The sequence below is a fragment of the Rhea pennata genome, chromosome 2 (assembly GCF_028389875.1).
Source record: "Rhea pennata isolate bPtePen1 chromosome 2, bPtePen1.pri, whole genome shotgun sequence".
Classification (NCBI taxonomy): Eukaryota; Metazoa; Chordata; class Aves; order Rheiformes; family Rheidae; genus Rhea; species Rhea pennata.
Window position 1 is genome coordinate 80158313 of NC_084664.1, and position 17888 is coordinate 80176200.

General features: G+C 38.7%; 1 protein-coding gene across 1 annotated transcript in view; it reads right to left on the bottom strand.

The window, feature by feature from the left end:
- The window catches only part of MYO10 (myosin X), a 174563-nt gene that overhangs the window by 18583 nt on the left and 138092 nt on the right, over positions 1-17888 (bottom strand). Inside the window, exons 20-28 of the mRNA XM_062569834.1 lie at positions 11743-11867; positions 11475-11589; positions 8536-8642; positions 7410-7619; positions 7081-7120; positions 5766-6668; positions 4421-4544; positions 2938-3181; positions 506-601 (exon numbers count right to left, since the gene is read on the bottom strand). Coding sequence (XP_062425818.1) covers positions 506-601; positions 2938-3181; positions 4421-4544; positions 5766-6668; positions 7081-7120; positions 7410-7619; positions 8536-8642; positions 11475-11589; positions 11743-11867 — 1964 coding nt within the window. The remainder of the gene's footprint in view (positions 1-505; positions 602-2937; positions 3182-4420; positions 4545-5765; positions 6669-7080; positions 7121-7409; positions 7620-8535; positions 8643-11474; positions 11590-11742; positions 11868-17888) is intronic.

Below are 17888 nucleotides of genomic sequence, written 5' to 3' on the forward strand. Positions count from 1 at the left end.
CAACACTCTGTTGCATGATTTTTGCACTCAGGAACATGCTTTCTCCCTAAAATCCAGTGACCACATTACAGCTTTTATCCGGAAAGATTTTAGGCTCTGCTTAGGTAAACAGACTCCCAAGACTAAAGAACAGTACTTTATTTCAGACATGACAGGGTCTTAAATATTGAATTAATCTTTTATGCAGCAAAACACAGGCAGAATAATGCACAAGAAAAGCATCAAAGGCAGATTACAGCCCCTCTTCAGACACACTGTATTTCAGATAGTTACTAGCAATAAATGGGGAAAGCACATACAGCCAAGTTCTACACAAATTTTCATTGACAATTTGACTCTTCCCACAGCTTTCTTTTTCAGCAGGCATTTCAAAAAATGTTTTAAATGCAAAGCATTTGCCTCAATCCCTCAATCTGAGTACTTTATGATAATGGGCAAATAAAATGATAAGCACGAGTCACAACGGCATTTTTTTTTTAAAAAAAAAGCCTAATTATTTTCATACCTTGCATCCTCAGGTGATTCAGCAATCAAATGATAGGTCCTATCACCCATTATTAGATCAATACCATTTTCTTTGCCTGTATTATCAACAATCTCTCTGAAAACAAGACAAACACAAAGATTTTGTTTTAGAGACCTTCAGTGTATTTTGAAAATGCCATTTCCCTGAGAGGCTCATAAATCACTGATACTTAAAATTGACAGCAATCAGCACTAAGCAGGTTCATTTTCAGGATGCACAGCATGATCAATTCACCAAAGTGTAGTTGCAGTGTTTTCTGCCTATACATTACAGATATTGAAACTGTTAGGAATGTCGCTATTCAAAGCTATTCTGTTAGTGTTTTAACAAGAACTAAAGAAAAAGCATTATGAAAGCTGGAAAGAGGCAAAAATAACCAAATTGAGAAATGGATTCACTTATGAACTCATTGCATACCTAAGTGATTTTAGGGGTGGTGAAAGGAAAGCTATTAAAGAACAAAAAACAAAGAACCCGGATTAGTGGTTCTGTGCAGTCAAGAGAGACCTTTCAAAAAGTATTATTTCCAGAAAAGACGACCACTCATCTTCTGAAAAATTACACTTTTCTGATTTGCAGTTTTGACACCTAAATACTGATATATTAAAAATCACAAACTACAAAGCACAAGATTTTTAAGGAGCAACCCAAGCATTACATTAATTTGGAAGTTTCTAATGGAAGTTAAAGTTTTGCTTAAGTTTAAAAAAAACCCAACAACTCTTTTTCTTTCTGCTGCTTTACTGTATTTGTCTGAGGCTTATTATTTCCTTCTTAGTTAGCTATATTCCCTTCTCAGTTACACTACTCTCATAAATCTCCTATATACAATGTATGCAAGTTCCACTTATCAGCCTCATGAGGAACGTTTTTTTATCTGCTATTAAAAAGGTATCATTCCACTTCTTTTTATTTAATTTGGCTTCCTTCTTCCCAGTGACAGTGTCTGTAGAGTACATCCCAGTTGTGAATTTTAAGTGAAGCCCAAGATTTACTCTATTTGAATAGGGTCCCTAATATGGAACAGTGAGGTATGTAAGAAATATGTTAGGAATGTGGTCAGTGAATATTATCTAGAAAAACTATTGCTTATTTCTCACAACATACAATTTTTTAAAAATACAAGTAGCTTTCATTTTAGTAATTTTATGTACAAATACTCATTGATTGAACCTACAGTTCAAGTCAAGTTCAAAGCAAAAGTTGCAAAAGGCAAAGCAAAAAGTATTCAAAAGTTCAAGAACCTTTGCAAAACAATTTTAAAGATAAGTTCAACAACAAAAAAATCTCTAGGCTATAGTCAATGAAACTATATGGTGACAACGAAAAAAGAAGGTTTAAATAATTTTTATAAAGGACTAAATAAATGCTATGTCATATGAGGCACTCAAATTCAGCTGCAACAGAAGAATCATGCTAGGAACTTCAGTCTCTATTCAGAGATTTACTTAACAGTCAGCTGCTTGTTGCTTTTACAACAGCAAGTCAGGATGCTCACTAAAACTACTTACTTTATTCTACTTGAATCAGTTTCAACCAAAGACTTCCAAATAAAAAAAAATTAACCTAAGTTTTTAGTTTAGGTTAAATAATCTGTTAAATTAACAAAATAAAATGAATAATTGCATTTTACAAGTAGCAGAGTGAAATTGAGTGTTACAGACATTCCTACTTTTCTCTACCAGAATCATGAAGGATACCTTAGGTGCACTTCTATGCAAAAATGAGATTATCAACAGTAGCAGGCTCTGATTTTTGTTAGATGATCCACAAGTTCATAAAAGATACTGACTGTTTAAAAGAAAGATTACTATCCCTTAAAAAACAAACTTCTTTTTTGATGCATGCCCCGAGAAGCTTAAAATTGTAAGACATAATTGCTAGCAAGACAAAAATTGTTAAATTATATTTACTAATTCTAAATTTTTGAAATGAATATATGCATTTTAAAGATTGTTCTGTCAAACTGCCACAACTACTTCAAAGATGTAAAGAAATCATAAATGAATACAGAAGATGCAAGCTCTGATCCATGCTAGCTTAAATATATTTACGGCCTATTAACTCCACCCTCTCCATTCTAGGTTTGCCTACAGCTATGGGCTTGGCAACATGCCCCAAACTGCCTTGGGGATCATTACTGGCCAAGCAGGGCTTCTAGTCTGAGAGAAAGCATAGATAGGCTCATTATAGCTGCAATTTTCCCAACTATTCAACACTGGCTTAACTTCGGGCACTCTGTGGACTTAAGAGAGAGTCAAGTAAAGACAATGCTTACTTTCAAGACCTTTGTCACATATATGCACATGCTTGTACACATACAATTTGAATAGCACTAAATATGTCACCAGATTAAGCCCCAAGAAGCATTTAGGAGGAACTATGACATATATAAACACATATAAACCTACTTGGCTGTTCGGACATCAATGGCTCCCTTTAGCTTCTCTTCACTGTCATTTTCAAAGTACATCAACCTGGACTGTCTGAGAACAAACCATCGTTTCTTCCAGTTCCTTCTGGAAAGGGTAGATGATCCACCCCCCTTCTTGTGAAGCCAACCCTGCTTAAGTGCTTCCTGCTTGGAACGAAACCACAGGAAGGTCTCATCTTTCAGGACACACCAGCGCCGCTTCCATGTGTTTATTAAGCCACCTGGAAAAAGAGACAGAGGCTGGTTTATAAGCAGTTAAGATAAACAATTACATTAAAAAACAGAAGTAGTTTCCAAACCAAAACTGGAAGACACTGATCAATAATGCTGCAATTAACATGAGTCTCTGCTTTAATCATGAAACCAAAGATCTCAATTTCACATATTCTGAAAACCACCATATTGCTTGCAATCTAAAGACCCTTAAATTATAAGATAGTCTTACTGCAAATGAGAATCAGATCTTCAACACTATTTTCAATATATCTCAATGATAATCTAAAAAAAGTTAGTAAGTGTTCAACCCTTTCTTCTGTCTAATTTTCTTAAATACTTATGGTTAGTAAGAGGTAAACTCAAGCCCACAAAATCTAAAAGCCTATACTTAGGGTAGAAAATATACTAGTGTGAACTAGCGTGAACTAGTGTGAACTCAGTCATAATAAAGTGCCTATACTGTTTAAATTCATGTGAGGTTTGTAATGGTAGCTAAGACAGCTTGTAATGTAGTTACATTAGTCAAAAAATCCTTAGCCAACCATTTTTTCCAGTCATTCTGTCAAAACTTATTGCTAACCTTATCAGAGGGTAAAAGCCATTCTAGTGAAAACTGTAGCTATTATTTTTCACATAAACATACTTATGCACCCATTCATCACTGTTCCAATTCAAAATCAAAGTCATACTGTAATGCTGGGTAGCATACCAGAACTCATCTAGATTATACATTAGTACCACTCAAAGGTAAAACTAAGAATCATAACTGGGCAACACCTATGAATATTCTTTCATAGACTTTCATGCCTCTTTACCATACAAGTGCTTTTCCAATCTTTCCGATCTGAGCTCAAAGTCCATCAAGGTCAGTAAAACTGGCCTGCAATACAGAATGCTGTCTATGTTATAGGTTTTCAGGGACAAGAAGCAACTTTCCTCAAAATTTAGTACAATTTGACTTTGGGAGTTATTCTGCTATTTTTGTACTGGATATTCCATTGTTTATGAGCCAGCAAAGACATAATATGAAACAGAGGCAGACCGAAAATGTTAATGTTTCTTTGCAGATGAGAAAAACAGCCAAACGAGGATCACTGCAAGCAACAATTTTAAAGCAGCTCTCTCCAGATTTTTCTATTGCCCTTTGAAAAATCAGAAAATACCTTAATTCTATAGGAATGGAGCACAAGGTGTACTAAACATTTCTATTTTGTATCTTTAGCCAATTCTGATTCACCCAGTACCTTTCATGTACAGAAAACTGTGGAAATAGGGCAGGCTGACACAACTATAGACTGAATCCCTCCGGTAGGAAAGTTCATCATCTGTATCAAACCTGGAGTCAAAATCTTCTTCACTGTCTTCGAACTACAGAAGAAAGGAACAAAGGTGAAATGATCTTTCAGGAATGAATTTAGAGAAAATTGTTTTAGAAGTCTTTAGACAAAACATTTTATGATATATTCTAAAGAACACGATTCCTGGCTGTGTTTTGTCCACCTTACTAAGGGGCTTTAGTAAGTGGAATGAGTCATTGGTTTAACTTACAAATTGAGAGTGCTCAGCATTTTGCAGCCTGTTCTCTTTGATTATATGGTAGCCCTAACTTAGCATAACAAATCTATGAGGCAAGCTTTGTAGCTGCTCAGGGAAGCTATCCATCCCAAAGAATCTGAGGTTAGCTAAGTTTCTGCTCTATTTCTCTCTCACACACACACAAAACACAAAGGAGTCCTCAACAGAGACAATTGAAAGTGTTCTTCTCAGAGGCAAGAACTGACAGCTCATCTCAAGGACCATGCAAATATATTAAAATAGTTCTTTGACTGAATTTCATTACCTCAACTGTAACAGTCATTTTAATGTTAGCATCTTCCCTAGAAATAAGTCAGTGTTACTGAAATATCCTTTTGTATTCACCCAATCATACTGTCTCATAGAAATATTCTGAGGGTGGTAGAAGAAATCATATTCTTGCAAAATTATTTGTAAGAGTAAAGCTCATAGTATGTTCAGTAAATATCACTGAAGAAGAGCTGTTCAAGATGAATGTGTGCCTCAACAATGCCATTTTAAGAATCCCACAACATTTGCCATCATGTGAAATTTATTCACAAAGCAATATCAATATACATCTGGCATTTCAGGGATTTCTGCAAGCAGCTTGTTCCATACTGTTGTAACTTGCATGTATAACCAAAGACACCTCTTCTGAAATCATTTCCCCCCATGTCTCTCTCTGCAAATACACAAACAATTGCTTATGAATTGCATCCAAGGCCACACACAAAGGTCCTTGCAAAATTAATGTGCAGTTCTGCATTAAAACAGATGGAACAATATACTCACATAAGTGGTTTGGTAAAAATAAGGCTCAGTCAGCATTTGAGCTGGTTCTAACTCCAATGTTACGCAGCAGCGTCTAGATGGCAACAGATAACCATGCCCCAGGGCAGTATGATCATGTCTAACTTTAAACACAGTCATTTACAGGAACAGCTATAGTTTCTAGAGTTAACCATCATTTTCAAGGGGAAAAAAAGAGAAAACTTATACCAATTATTATAAAACAAAAATAAAGATACTTACAGAAGACTGAGCTCCTTCAGAACTAAATCTGTATGCTCCAGAGCTATTGTATGTCCCCACTGAGCATCGGTAGTCAGGGGACCACTGGCTACTGTGTGAGTTAGAGAAGGTCACGCTGCTACCAGAAGTAATAGCACCATCTTCATAATCATCTTGGTCGTAATCATAGTCTCCATCAGGAGAAATGAGTTCCACAGAATTTGAGGGCCTGCATGATACATTTTCTGGCATGCAGTATGTGGATTCACCACTTGAGGAGTTGTGGAGACTGACAGTATCATGGGTAGGAGGTATAAGCACGGTGTTGCTAGCAGCAGGAATTGTTGGCACCACAGTATCATTCATGTAGGGATCCTCTTCTGAAGAATCATCACTTGTTCTGATGCCACTCGTCCTTTGATCAGAATGGCCATGCTCACTTGGATTAGGTGAATCCTTAAATGCATCATCATCAGCTTCAAAGCCTTCATCTACCTCCTCCTCAGGATATGGCTGGCTGAAGTTAAAACTAGGCTTTTCACTGCATGCATTCCCAGTCTGTTCAGTGAGTTCTGCAGGATACCCATTGCCCACAGACAGCGACTTCTCAATGTTTCGGACACATTCATCAATCTCATCAAAGTTCAGAGATTCAAGAAACTCCTGGGCTGCTCGACATGCTTCATCCTCAAGCCGCCTCAGTTCCTCATCTCGGAGCTGCTGCAGCCTCTGTAGTGAAGCTTCTGTCAAGGACAGCTCCTGCTGCTCCTTCATGCGCTGCAGATCTTCAATTTCTTTTTCCAGACGCAAGATTTCTTCCACCTGTCTGTTTTCTTTCTGCTTCTCCACCTCTTGCTTTAGCTCTGCCTCCTTCTGGGCTTTCTGAATGGCAGCCAGTTCCTGCTGTTTCCTCTCTTCTTCAGCCTACATTCAAAAACAAACAAATGAACAAACACACAAACCCAAGATTCCTTGTTTTGTTATTACTAAAGCATTATACTCCAACCATGCTGTTCATTTAAAAGGATTCTTGTCCTTTTCATAAAAAAGGAAAGGAAAAGAGAAAAGAAAAAGAAATGTAAGTATGATTACTTTTATTCACAGACAGTGGAAAACTCAAGTACGTGCAGAAAGTTCAGTCTTTGCCAGAAATTAAATGAAGCATGAGGTGAAAGAAATTTCCATGCAAACAACTATATCAAGTCTCTTTTGGATTTATCTGCCAACTACTGTAATAAGTTTAGTTTAAATGCCACAGGTGCCTTTTTTTTTTTTAAATTACTGGGCTGAGATACTCGAACAAACAGGATGGCAGAAAGCATCAAGTATCATTTACCTGCTGGGCAAGACGCTCTGCCTCTTGCCTTAGTCTTTCCCTAAAAGTAAAGGATGAAAAATAAAGTTAGTAAATCAAGCTCAACATAAGCTCATCACATACCTGTGCTGAGGCAATAACTGCCTTTACAGCGATCACTTAAAAAGGAAAGCAGAAAAAGATCATGAAGGGTATGTTTACAAATATGAAACTACCATTATAGCTACATGCATCTTTCAGCAATAGCAGTAAAGATGTCCCAAAACACTTGTCTTCCCTGAAGCAAAGGCTATCCAGAATGAAACATATGGCACAGATAGGAAAGAGTGATATAAGAGTGCATACTGTACCTTTCTTCCTCCTCTCTTCTCCTTTCTTCCTCTTCACGCCGCTTTTCCTCTAGTCGTTCTTTGTAAACACGTCGAGCAAGCTGGCCTCGCCGCTGCTTCTGAAGGATTATGGCTGCTTTCTTCAGGCAAAGGAACCTTTTCCTACCACAGTATGCTCTGTAATTCTTCTGAATCACAACCACGTAGTAAAGAACCTTTCTGTACCGCTTTCTGAAAAAAGACAAAGTAAATTTCTAAGGAAAGAAGGATCTAATGGAATGGTCCTTAGATGTCCTGCCACAGTGACCTGCAATAATGAGCCCACAGTTATAAACCAACTTATTATTTTTAATTCTGTGACACTCCCCATTCTGTCTCACATTCTCTTCCTTAGGAGAGGAAAGCAGCTCTCATTTCTGTGAAAGAGCTATCTCCATCTTCACTAAGAAAATGTAAATATCGGTCTTCTATCTTCTTACACCCTGAAAAGAAGGTTCTGCACACACTCACACACAGAGTTTGTGTGTGTGCACATGGAGAAAGAAGATACAAATATATCTATCCCACATCTCTGAAAAGAAAAATTAAAACCAGCAGGATAGCTTTGTCATTAAAAAGCGAATTGTAGCTTTTGTCTAACATACTAGTCAGAATATGTAGACAAGACTAGTGTGTACATGGAAAGACATTATCTCATTAAGCAAACAAGTTTCCTTAAACTATCCTCTACTGATTTATAGAAAAACTAGAGATAAATAAGCAGATGGCATAACCAACACCACCTAATACATAATGCATGAAGCCAGATAAACAGATAAAACCAGTTACCTAATATCATGGTTCTTTAGGTACCATGGAGCTCTATTTCCTACCACAATCAAATACCATGATACAATTATTTGAATACTAGCTGACCTCCTCTCTTTTATACTGTCCTATTTGTTACATTAAAATAATTCAAACTCCATTTTGTTTTATTTATGAAACTGGCAAAGACAACAGCTGGTATTTTCAGAAATCACTTACAAGATTTGGATGCCTGGTCTCTTTGAGGAATTACGAATTGTGCCAAAAGGATTTAGCTGCCTGCTACCTCACCCATTTATTCAGAAGCTTAACTATAAAGTACTCTCAGCTAGTTACTTACCGAGCTGCATAACCTAAGAGGTGTGCTCGGATAATCATTGCTGCCTTGGTGACTTCCACCTCTCGCTGTTTCTCCAACTTGTGTTCCAAGGATTCTCGTAGAAAAACCTATGCAAGAAAACACTTGGCTTGATAACCTGTAAGAGTGTCCTATGTAAAGGACAGCCAAAGTACTGTCAATGTCATTCTGAGCAGAGTCTGAGCTTCAAATTCAAAATTAAATGTGTAATTTCCTTAACAGAAAAGAAAAAAAATTGTTTTCCTCTTAAAAAAAAAAATCCCTGCACATGTTCCTCTGACTTTGGCTTTTGGTGGTAAAATCCTGACTATGGCAATAAAAATTTTGATTAGGAGCAAGGGTTTTCCAAAAGCAACATAGTTACTGAATTCATTAACCAAGCTTTCCCAACAATGAGCAACACAGGCCAAAAAATGGTACAACTTAAGGTGAACATTCTTATTTGAGGGGTAGAAATAACACCTCTGGGAATTCAGTGGCTTCCCAGTAAGAACAAGTTTTCTCAACCTTTTTTAAGTCTTATTCCTTCAAATGCCATTGGCATAAACTTGCAGAAGTAAACAGAAATGACAGTGGTTTCATATTCAGATTGACTGGACTGTCTTTCCCTGTCATTCTACACTGAGACACCTGCTAGGGCCAGATACAGCCTCATGTCTGTGCAGCCTCCTGCAGAAGACTGCTCCCCAAGGCCTTCACTCATTTGTGCTTCATCAGTTCAGGAAATGCCAGCCACTGTCTAACACAGAAGAGCCGCAGTTCCTCCAGTGGATGCAACATTTTTCTTCCAGTTAACACCGACAGGAGTTAGAAGTTTAGAGGTAGAGGTGCCTCTGTTAAGTGTGATGGCAGACTGCTTGTGCACACAGATCTGCGAAGGACAGATGATTTCTCCTGCAACATACCACCTACCAACTCTCCAAGCCATTCTCTTCAGCAAGGTTGAGAAATCTGGATTGTTCACCCAGACTAAAAACGCTAAGCATAAATTACTGCAGGCGTAAGGCCTATTTGTCTCTACAGTGTGGGCTCCTAGAGGCAGGTTTAACATAAAGCATTAAAATAAATTCAGCTAAACAAGCTGATTTTGCCTTAAATGAATCAAACTGTATTTCCAGCTTAGTAGAGGAATTGGGGATGTAGCTACCCTCTTCCACTGGCATTGGTCGATATATCTCAGTTTCTACTCTCTATTGTACCCTCACAAAGTGGTGAGTTATCTGCTTTTTCTTGTCAATACTTTTTCTCATTCTCAGCTTTTCAAATAATGAATCCTCTGCACCAGCTACAGATGACAACAGCTTGAGATTCTGCTGCACAAGGCACAAGTAGTTGGAAAGATCTAGTTCAATGATACTTTGATTGTCTAGGATCAGAGGCAGGCCCCACACCTGCCCATGGTGTGGGGATGAGGAAGTCACATGGACAGTGTGGGCTCTGCTAAGGAAAGAGTGCTGCAATTGCTACTACAATACATCCTAGACTTCATTGCTGGAATGCCTCCTTGAGGTGTTTTGTTTTCTTCTTGTTGTGAAAATAGAGAAGAACACAGCCTTTGGGGAGCACTGAAGTGGAAAAAAGGTGTAGTTTTCCCTTCTGTGTTTAGGGAAAAAAGCCCATCATCAGTTGAACCAGCAGCCCTCCTGATAAGAGGCACAATTCTGAGTTCTGAGAGTAGCTAAAATGGGATTAGATTTTCCAACACATAACACTAACAAATACTCATGTAGAAAAGTCCCATTGAACTAGACACTCATTAGTGTCCAAGTTGCACTATGCAACCCCCCTTACATACAGTCTTTATTCTTGTATATAAAATAGGCTGTGATGGAAAAGGCCTTCTTGTTCACCCAGTAAGCAGTCTTTCTTTGCTCTACGCATACAGGCCTTAAAAACATACTGAAATTCAGATTCAGAAAGGCATTCGGCTACTTCTTGAACAAAAATAGGTGTAAGCACATACTAAGCACAGACTAATGCTTTTTCCTGAACAGGTGCATGGCATCTAGACATGTAAGAACAAGGAAAATTCACACCGAAAGCTAATTGTCACGATGTTGGCATTACCCTCTTTCAAATGACATGGGCAGGATAATGCACTGCACTCTCTTCAGACTGAAACCAATGTCCTCATGTGCTCTTCTAAAATAAGCTATTTGGAGACTCTTAAAAACATACACACAGCTCCTGCGTGCAATTATTCCTGGTCCCAGTAGGGGAAGTTTTAAACAGAGCTCCAGCTCCTGCTGAGATCCTGACAAGCACAGTTTGTTCAAATAATCTGGGTTCTCATAAATGTATTTCTCTAAGGTTCCAAAGCACTGTCCAGGATCTAAATCATTTCAAAATTTCTTGGAAGAAAAAAAGACACAGGTAAGGTTCTGGTTGTCTGGCAGGACATGTATTGAGGTTTTACGTACTTCAGAAGACAACTCAAACTAAGACAGCTGACACACTGAGAGCTCAGTTCTGTCATACAAATACTGGATAAAATGCCTCTCCAAAACTGCACCCACTGAGTAGATACCAAGCAAGAGGATCTACTAGAATGAATGGAGCTCTCTGCAGAATGGAGTATTACTTTATGTGCTGGATTCTTCCAAGAGTGATGAAATCTAGCAACCACGTTTGAAGCTCTGATCCTCACCAATGCTCAGGTTCATAAGCAGCAGCATAAAATTCAAGTGAACTTTCTCCATGAATAAACTCACCAGTAGTTTTAAGTACCTTAGCCAGCAAATTCCTTAGAACAACTACTAGTTGTTACTATCTGGTTTCAAGAGGACCTGCACGAGTGCTCAGCTTCTTTTAAGGTGAAAGGCAGTCACCATTACAGCTACAACTCTGCAGCTATGCAAGCTAAATCCTGTCCCAAAGCTTTGTATATGCAGCAATCATAATATGCAGTCAGATTATTTTACCTTATTTTTTCCAAGCTGCCATTCAGTACTTGTGTTGTCATATAGACGAAGGAGGACGGCACATTTCTCATTTAAATCTTCAGGCAGAGTTAAGTTTCTCATGAGGACTTTATACCTGGCAACCAAAAAGTATTTTTATTACTTCATATAAGAGAGAGAGAGTTCTAGTTTTGCTGTTTCGTTAGATTTTCAATTTATTTCTCAACAGAGAAACATGGATAATGATGCCCATGACCCATAACTGATGGGTATGACTCAGTTGGTTTACCTTTTATAAAAGTCTTGAAAGGGCCTTCGCACTGGGAAGCCTGCCCTTCGAATCCTTACTGTCTCCAACATCCCAGAATAGCGCAGCTGGTTTAGCACCACAGTCTGATCAAATTGGTCAGGCATCTAAAATAAACAGGTTCAAAATGAGGTTTTTAATAGCAACGGTTCTCATCACCACCATTCTACAACATTTGTAACGTGACATTTCAGGGGAAATAAACAAAAGGCTCATACATAAATCTGAAATGCACAACGACTAAATAAAAGCTACACAATGTCTTAGCACATTGTCACTTCAAAACATATAAAAAGCTCTCTATAGGATGGAAATAAAAGGATATTTAACACAATATGATCTCCATACCTAGAGAATTTACAGAATTTAACCCAATCAACTACCCCTTTCCATTTCTCTTCTATTTGTCAACCGTTGCTATGCAGGAAAAAAAAGATGGGGAAAAAAACCCCACAGGATAGCTAGGTTAGTAGCTACAAGCTTGACTGTTTCGTTTCTTTAGGAGCTGAATTTATATTCCCTGGAGATAATGCCAAATGTCAGAGATACTAATCCAGTTGTATGATACCATTTAAGAAAAAACAAAACCAAAACGGCAGAAAAGATTTGATTTTTAATTTTTCAAATGTAGTGACATTTCACCTTCTATTGATAGTGATGGAATTGTGCTAGCAGTACTTCAAAGTTTAAATAAGCTATATTGCAAAGAGTTTCTATTCTCTACAAATTCTGAATAGCAGAAATATTATTTTCATCTGTAAACAGAAAAAAAAATCCTGCTTATGTGAAATAAGTTTCCTTTAGTTTGTATGTTGGTCTTCTAGTGTCTTTTTCATTGAGAACAATAATCTCAACCGCTCAGTCATGAAAACCTGCAATCAACCATTAGTCATGTTTTTCTTCAAGCTCTCACAATGCTCTAAATCACCTGTGCTTTTCTCATATGCTGAGATAAGCCAGCCTCAGCCACAGTCACACAAAGCTACTCAGGTTAGTGCTAATCACTGTTCTGCAAAATGCTGACACCTCTGATACTGAAATAACAACACATGTAAATACACTGTTCAATTCAGTAGCCCAATAGTCCACCAGAATACACCAATTTACCCTCCTGCACAAGGATTTGTGGGATTAGGGTACAGTGCTTAATATTCTCCAAGAATAATTCAGAAGACAGGATCTCATAGATACAGTTAATGATTTGTACAAAAACTGGTCTGGCTCCCACTGCAGTCAGTGCAAGTTCTTACCAATATAAGAGACATCTAGATCACGCTTCAAGCAACTGCAAATCAGAGGGCTCTTCTGTTATTCGTAAACTGGTTTTAATCATGCTTCTTGTTCAAATGGCTCCTCAAAATTTGAGCTTACCAGAAGTAATTTTAGGAAACCACAGAATCAAAAGTTACTTTAAACTATCCAAACTAAGCTTTTCCATCAGCCCCTGTGTCTGCATAAAACAAAAAACTCCGTGCTAGTGACAGCTACTCTGATTTGCTCATTATGTGATTTCGAAAATACTGGCAGATGAGCTTTTAACTCCCTCTTGTAAAGGTAAAACGACTAACACACAATGTTGGGATTGTCTCTGTTCATTAAGTTCGTTTCTGGAGCAGTCTGAGTTGGGAGACTTCTCCACACGCAGCAGCCCTTCTGCACAGGGTTGTTCTGACCCCCGCAGGCGAACGGCTGCTCAGCGTGCACCACACCACCACCAGCAAAAGACTTTTGAACGCCTTCCTTAGGTGCAGAGGCCAAAACTCATTTGGAAAAATACTACCAGCCTGACCCTTCCTCCAGCACTGAACAAAAATGAGAACAATTTGTTTTTCAGAAAGGAGCTGGTCACCACGGCTAGCCCTACCCTCTCGGGGTGCTCAGCTGCAGGATCTGACTCTGCCTGAGCAGCAGGACTGACCGGGGGCTAGGGAGAAATTCAGCCACAACCAGCAGCTACTTCTGTCCTCCCAGTGAGATGGGTGCTTGCAACCTAGGGAGACGTAGGAGCTACGTACACACTGCGCCACCTCAGCTGTTGTTAGAATAATGGTTTTATTACAACATGATTTACCATTTTGTTTCCTCACCCTGACACACAAAACATTAGCATTCTAGAGAGGGAAAACTGCCTTTGCAGATGATACAAACTCTGCTTTTCTTGTCACTAAGCATACTAAACATACGCATGGCAGCTGTGTGTGTCAAAGAACTAGCCTCACAAAACTGCAGTTATGATGGATGCGCACAAAACCTGCTTGCCTGTGTCTCCACAGTTGACTCATGATCCCAGAAAGGGAGGGGAAGGACGGAACACAGATACACACACAAGCCAAGATGAAGAACATTTCACTTTTGCCCTGCATAACCTGAGGCTGATTTGCGCCATAAGTGGATGCATGGCAATACATCTTTTTTCTTTGACGCTATACCTACTTTTAGTCTTTTTAGCTCTATACTTAAGGGCTCAAAGGGTCACATTCTTCATGTGACTTGTAAAGACAAGAACATTTTCAGAGTGGCAAGGTGAAGAGGCAGAAGCATAGCTGGGAGTCGGGATACACCAAAGTCAGGTGAAATTTCAGCAACACTACTGATGCCTCTCTGGGGAGGCAGCCTCCTGGTTTGAAAACCAGATCACCACAACACTACCTAATCCTTTTATTGCCAATTCCAGGCACTTAAGAAGTCAAAAGTCAGCCACAAGATGAGTCTGTAAGCTCCTGTTGCTTTTTTTCCTTTTCTTTTTCCTATCCATATTTTGAGCCACAAGGGAAGAAGAAACATTTTCATGACTTTCTTCCTTTTTCTATAGTCCTGTTTTTTCACTGAAAACTGAGATTGTGAAATAATCACCTCCTTTCAAAAGCCTGCGTTTCTAAAGAAAAACATGAAACACAATAAGATATCTTAACATACTACTAGTAGGGCAACATAAAGATCATCATAGTTTTAATCATATGAGCTTACATAACTGATTATTTTTGATTACTCATAGACACGTGAGGCTACTAAACAAAGTGGAGGACCAAATCCTGTCCTGGTGTAGCTCCAGTGCTACACCAGCAACAAATTTGGCTTTCTTGTGAAAAAATCTTTGAAGGAGAGGGTGGGAGGGGAAGCAGGTAGGGAAGATACGCTGGGCTCACATCTTACACTTTAGATTTGGAAGACCAGAAGACACAGTTCACAGTTCCCACAACCTGAGGGCTTTTAAAGGCACTGCCACACCGGCTCTAGGTCTTCCCTGAGCTCTTCCTCCCTTACTAGCATGGAAGCAACATCAACTAAGACATTACAGAAACTCTTCAGCCCTAAGCAATGAGGAAAGCTGCAGCTGGGCAGGAGGGGAAGGAGCCAAAACCCAAAACATGTAAATGCGTTCATGGCTTCTCACCTCTAATGAAAACCACTAGAATAAATAACAAACTTGGTCCTGCGCACTATACCAGAGTGTTCAGCATTGTCCACCCTTGGACTTGGCGATACATTTCATACCAGCTAGTTTTACTCTGTGGATGAACAGGATTTCAGCCTCAATCATATAAACATTTACAAGTGACCTTAAGACCTTAAGTCTAACTTCCAGTCAGCAGGACTCCTCATACTTAAGAATCAATTGCATATGCATTTACCTAACTAGAGTGTAGGTACTGCTTATACATACCACTATTAAACTGCAGACACTACTAAGGTTCTAAGGTGCAGTATGATGATGCTCTCCACTGGAAGCACCAATGCTCAGTACAGCATGGACGAGTTAAATTTGCAACAGTATAAAATCTCCATGCAAAGGGCTAAGTAACTGAAGCACATTCTAGTGTGTTTACTGGTGTTCCTTCAGACTTGCTATGACAAACATATACCCAAAACACATAAGGCAGGATTCATCTCTAGGCTCTGTTAAACTTTTGCCAGTATTGCTTTAAAATGATTTGCTTTATAAATTAACACTTGTGAAGAAACCGTGTTCTGTAAAATTTTATAGATAGGCAGTAGAACCGTAATTGATTTTAAAACAGTATCAGATTCACACCATGTCTTCCAAAATAAAAATTGGAATTACTTGCTAATATTACGACTCCTATAAAGTAAGATCAACTTTATAAAATAGAAGCCAACAGAAAAGGAAATCAGTTTATGGCTTCTAAAATTGTCTGAGATGCAATCAACTTCAAATCTATTTGATTTTCATAGTTGTTGCATTTTTATCAAAAAACAGGAGCACTCTACACTCCTCCGACACACACAATCCCCAGACAACAGCTACGGACTCACATGGGCCAGGGACATGTTCGAGCACTGAGCAACAGCAACTTGGAATTTCTTATATTTCAGTAGTGACAAGTCAGGACTGTTCTACCTGATAAAGGCGTTTTTTGTGATGTGTTCTTTCATAACACAACTTGTAATTTATCACTTCCCAAATCCAAAAGTCTCCACCGAATTTGCACCAGACAGCACTAAAGCCAAGGCTTTAATGTGACCTAGAGTTTGTGCTGGTGAGACTCTGGCTCTCTATGCGCTAAATGCTTGCTCTGATCTGTTCTGAGCCTCCTAAAGTGAAAAGCCTCTGCCTAAAAATCATGATTAGGTGAAGCCACTAGGCCTGATGTCCAACACCTATGCATAATTTTCATTATAAAATTATATAATAGTTCCTTAGATTACAATCTGACTGAGATGTGAAAAAACAATTTCCCCTTATCCTGGACTACCCTTAGCGGACAGCCCAAGTGAATAACACATACACAAAATAAATTAACATTTTTTTTTTTGGTTCTGCAGATCATTTGTTTAGTTCAAAGGAAGAGCATATCTGACTTTCCCCACACAGAAATCCTTTCTCATCCTCAAAAAAGGACAGTCACAGTAATGCCAGATTGCAACAACAATCTCACAGAACTTTTTTAGGCAGGAGGAATTATACAGACCGGATCAGGAAAAAGAGAGAGAGACAGAGAGACAGAGAGAGACAGAGAGAGAAACTACACCTCTGTCCCTTGTTTTTAGATTTCTCTGAGTGAATTTGAGAAGGACTGTTACCGTATCTGGCAAGTAAGGAAAATCAAAACTTACAAAAATGTTTTGTGGAAGGCTGGTAGAGAGAAGAAAAAGATGAAAAATAAGGTAAAGGGACATTAAAAGTAGGTTTTGTTTAAAAATAGCAACTTTTCCAAATCTATTCTCCTTCATTCCTAAAATGTAACCTGGGCAGTTCAATTTTGAGGAAAGCAGCAGGAATTAAAAGAGGTCAGTCAGTCTTCCTCCTGTTTATGGTGGTTTCGAACATGTTTTCACATCCTAAAGCATATTGATTTTTATTCAGAAACAAATGTAGCCCTGTTGCCCAGGGGGACTTATAAAGTCAGATTTTTCTGAAACAGTCTCTATGGGTTTCTGATCTTAATCACCAACTCCACCACCCAGGCCTAATGCCTGGTTTTTATCCCAGATGAATTTGAAAAGTGTGAATAAAATTATTTCTAATATAAAATCCATCTGAATTGATATAAAAGTTTTGGCACACCCACTGTTGTATTTAACTTTTCTAATCCATGTTATGCTTAGTGATCCTTGTTCACACATAGTATTCATCAGACTCCACTCATGCTGAGGAGTCAGTTCAATCACCTGAAAGTAGTAAAAGGAAAATGCCTGCAGTCATGACAGAAAAATACACTGCAGAGCCAGGCTAGGTAGAGGCTGGTGCCACTTACCTATCGAATCACGAGATTTGAGTGCCAAGGCCATGTTGCTCACCCTCTTACCTTGAACCTCTCTGCCTCCTACTCCTCTAGCCATCATTTGTTCAGCTGCTTGCACCACACACTCTGATCATGTCTGCTTCTTCAGTAGGTTCAACTTCATGACTGCTACACTTACAGCATATGGAGCATGTAAATCTGAATGCAGCCTGTCCAAGGAACTGGACCATCAGGTCCCACTGATGTATGTACACACATATTTCAAGGAAAGAGCTTGAGATAAGAAACCCTCTATGGTTTTCTCCAGCATGCAGCTAGCATTAACTGAAAGAGATTCAGACTAAAACACAGACAAGTTTGATGCTTGCTTTATTTTTGAAGATGTTCCCTTACTGTTTCAGAACACGTGTGTCCACACAGACA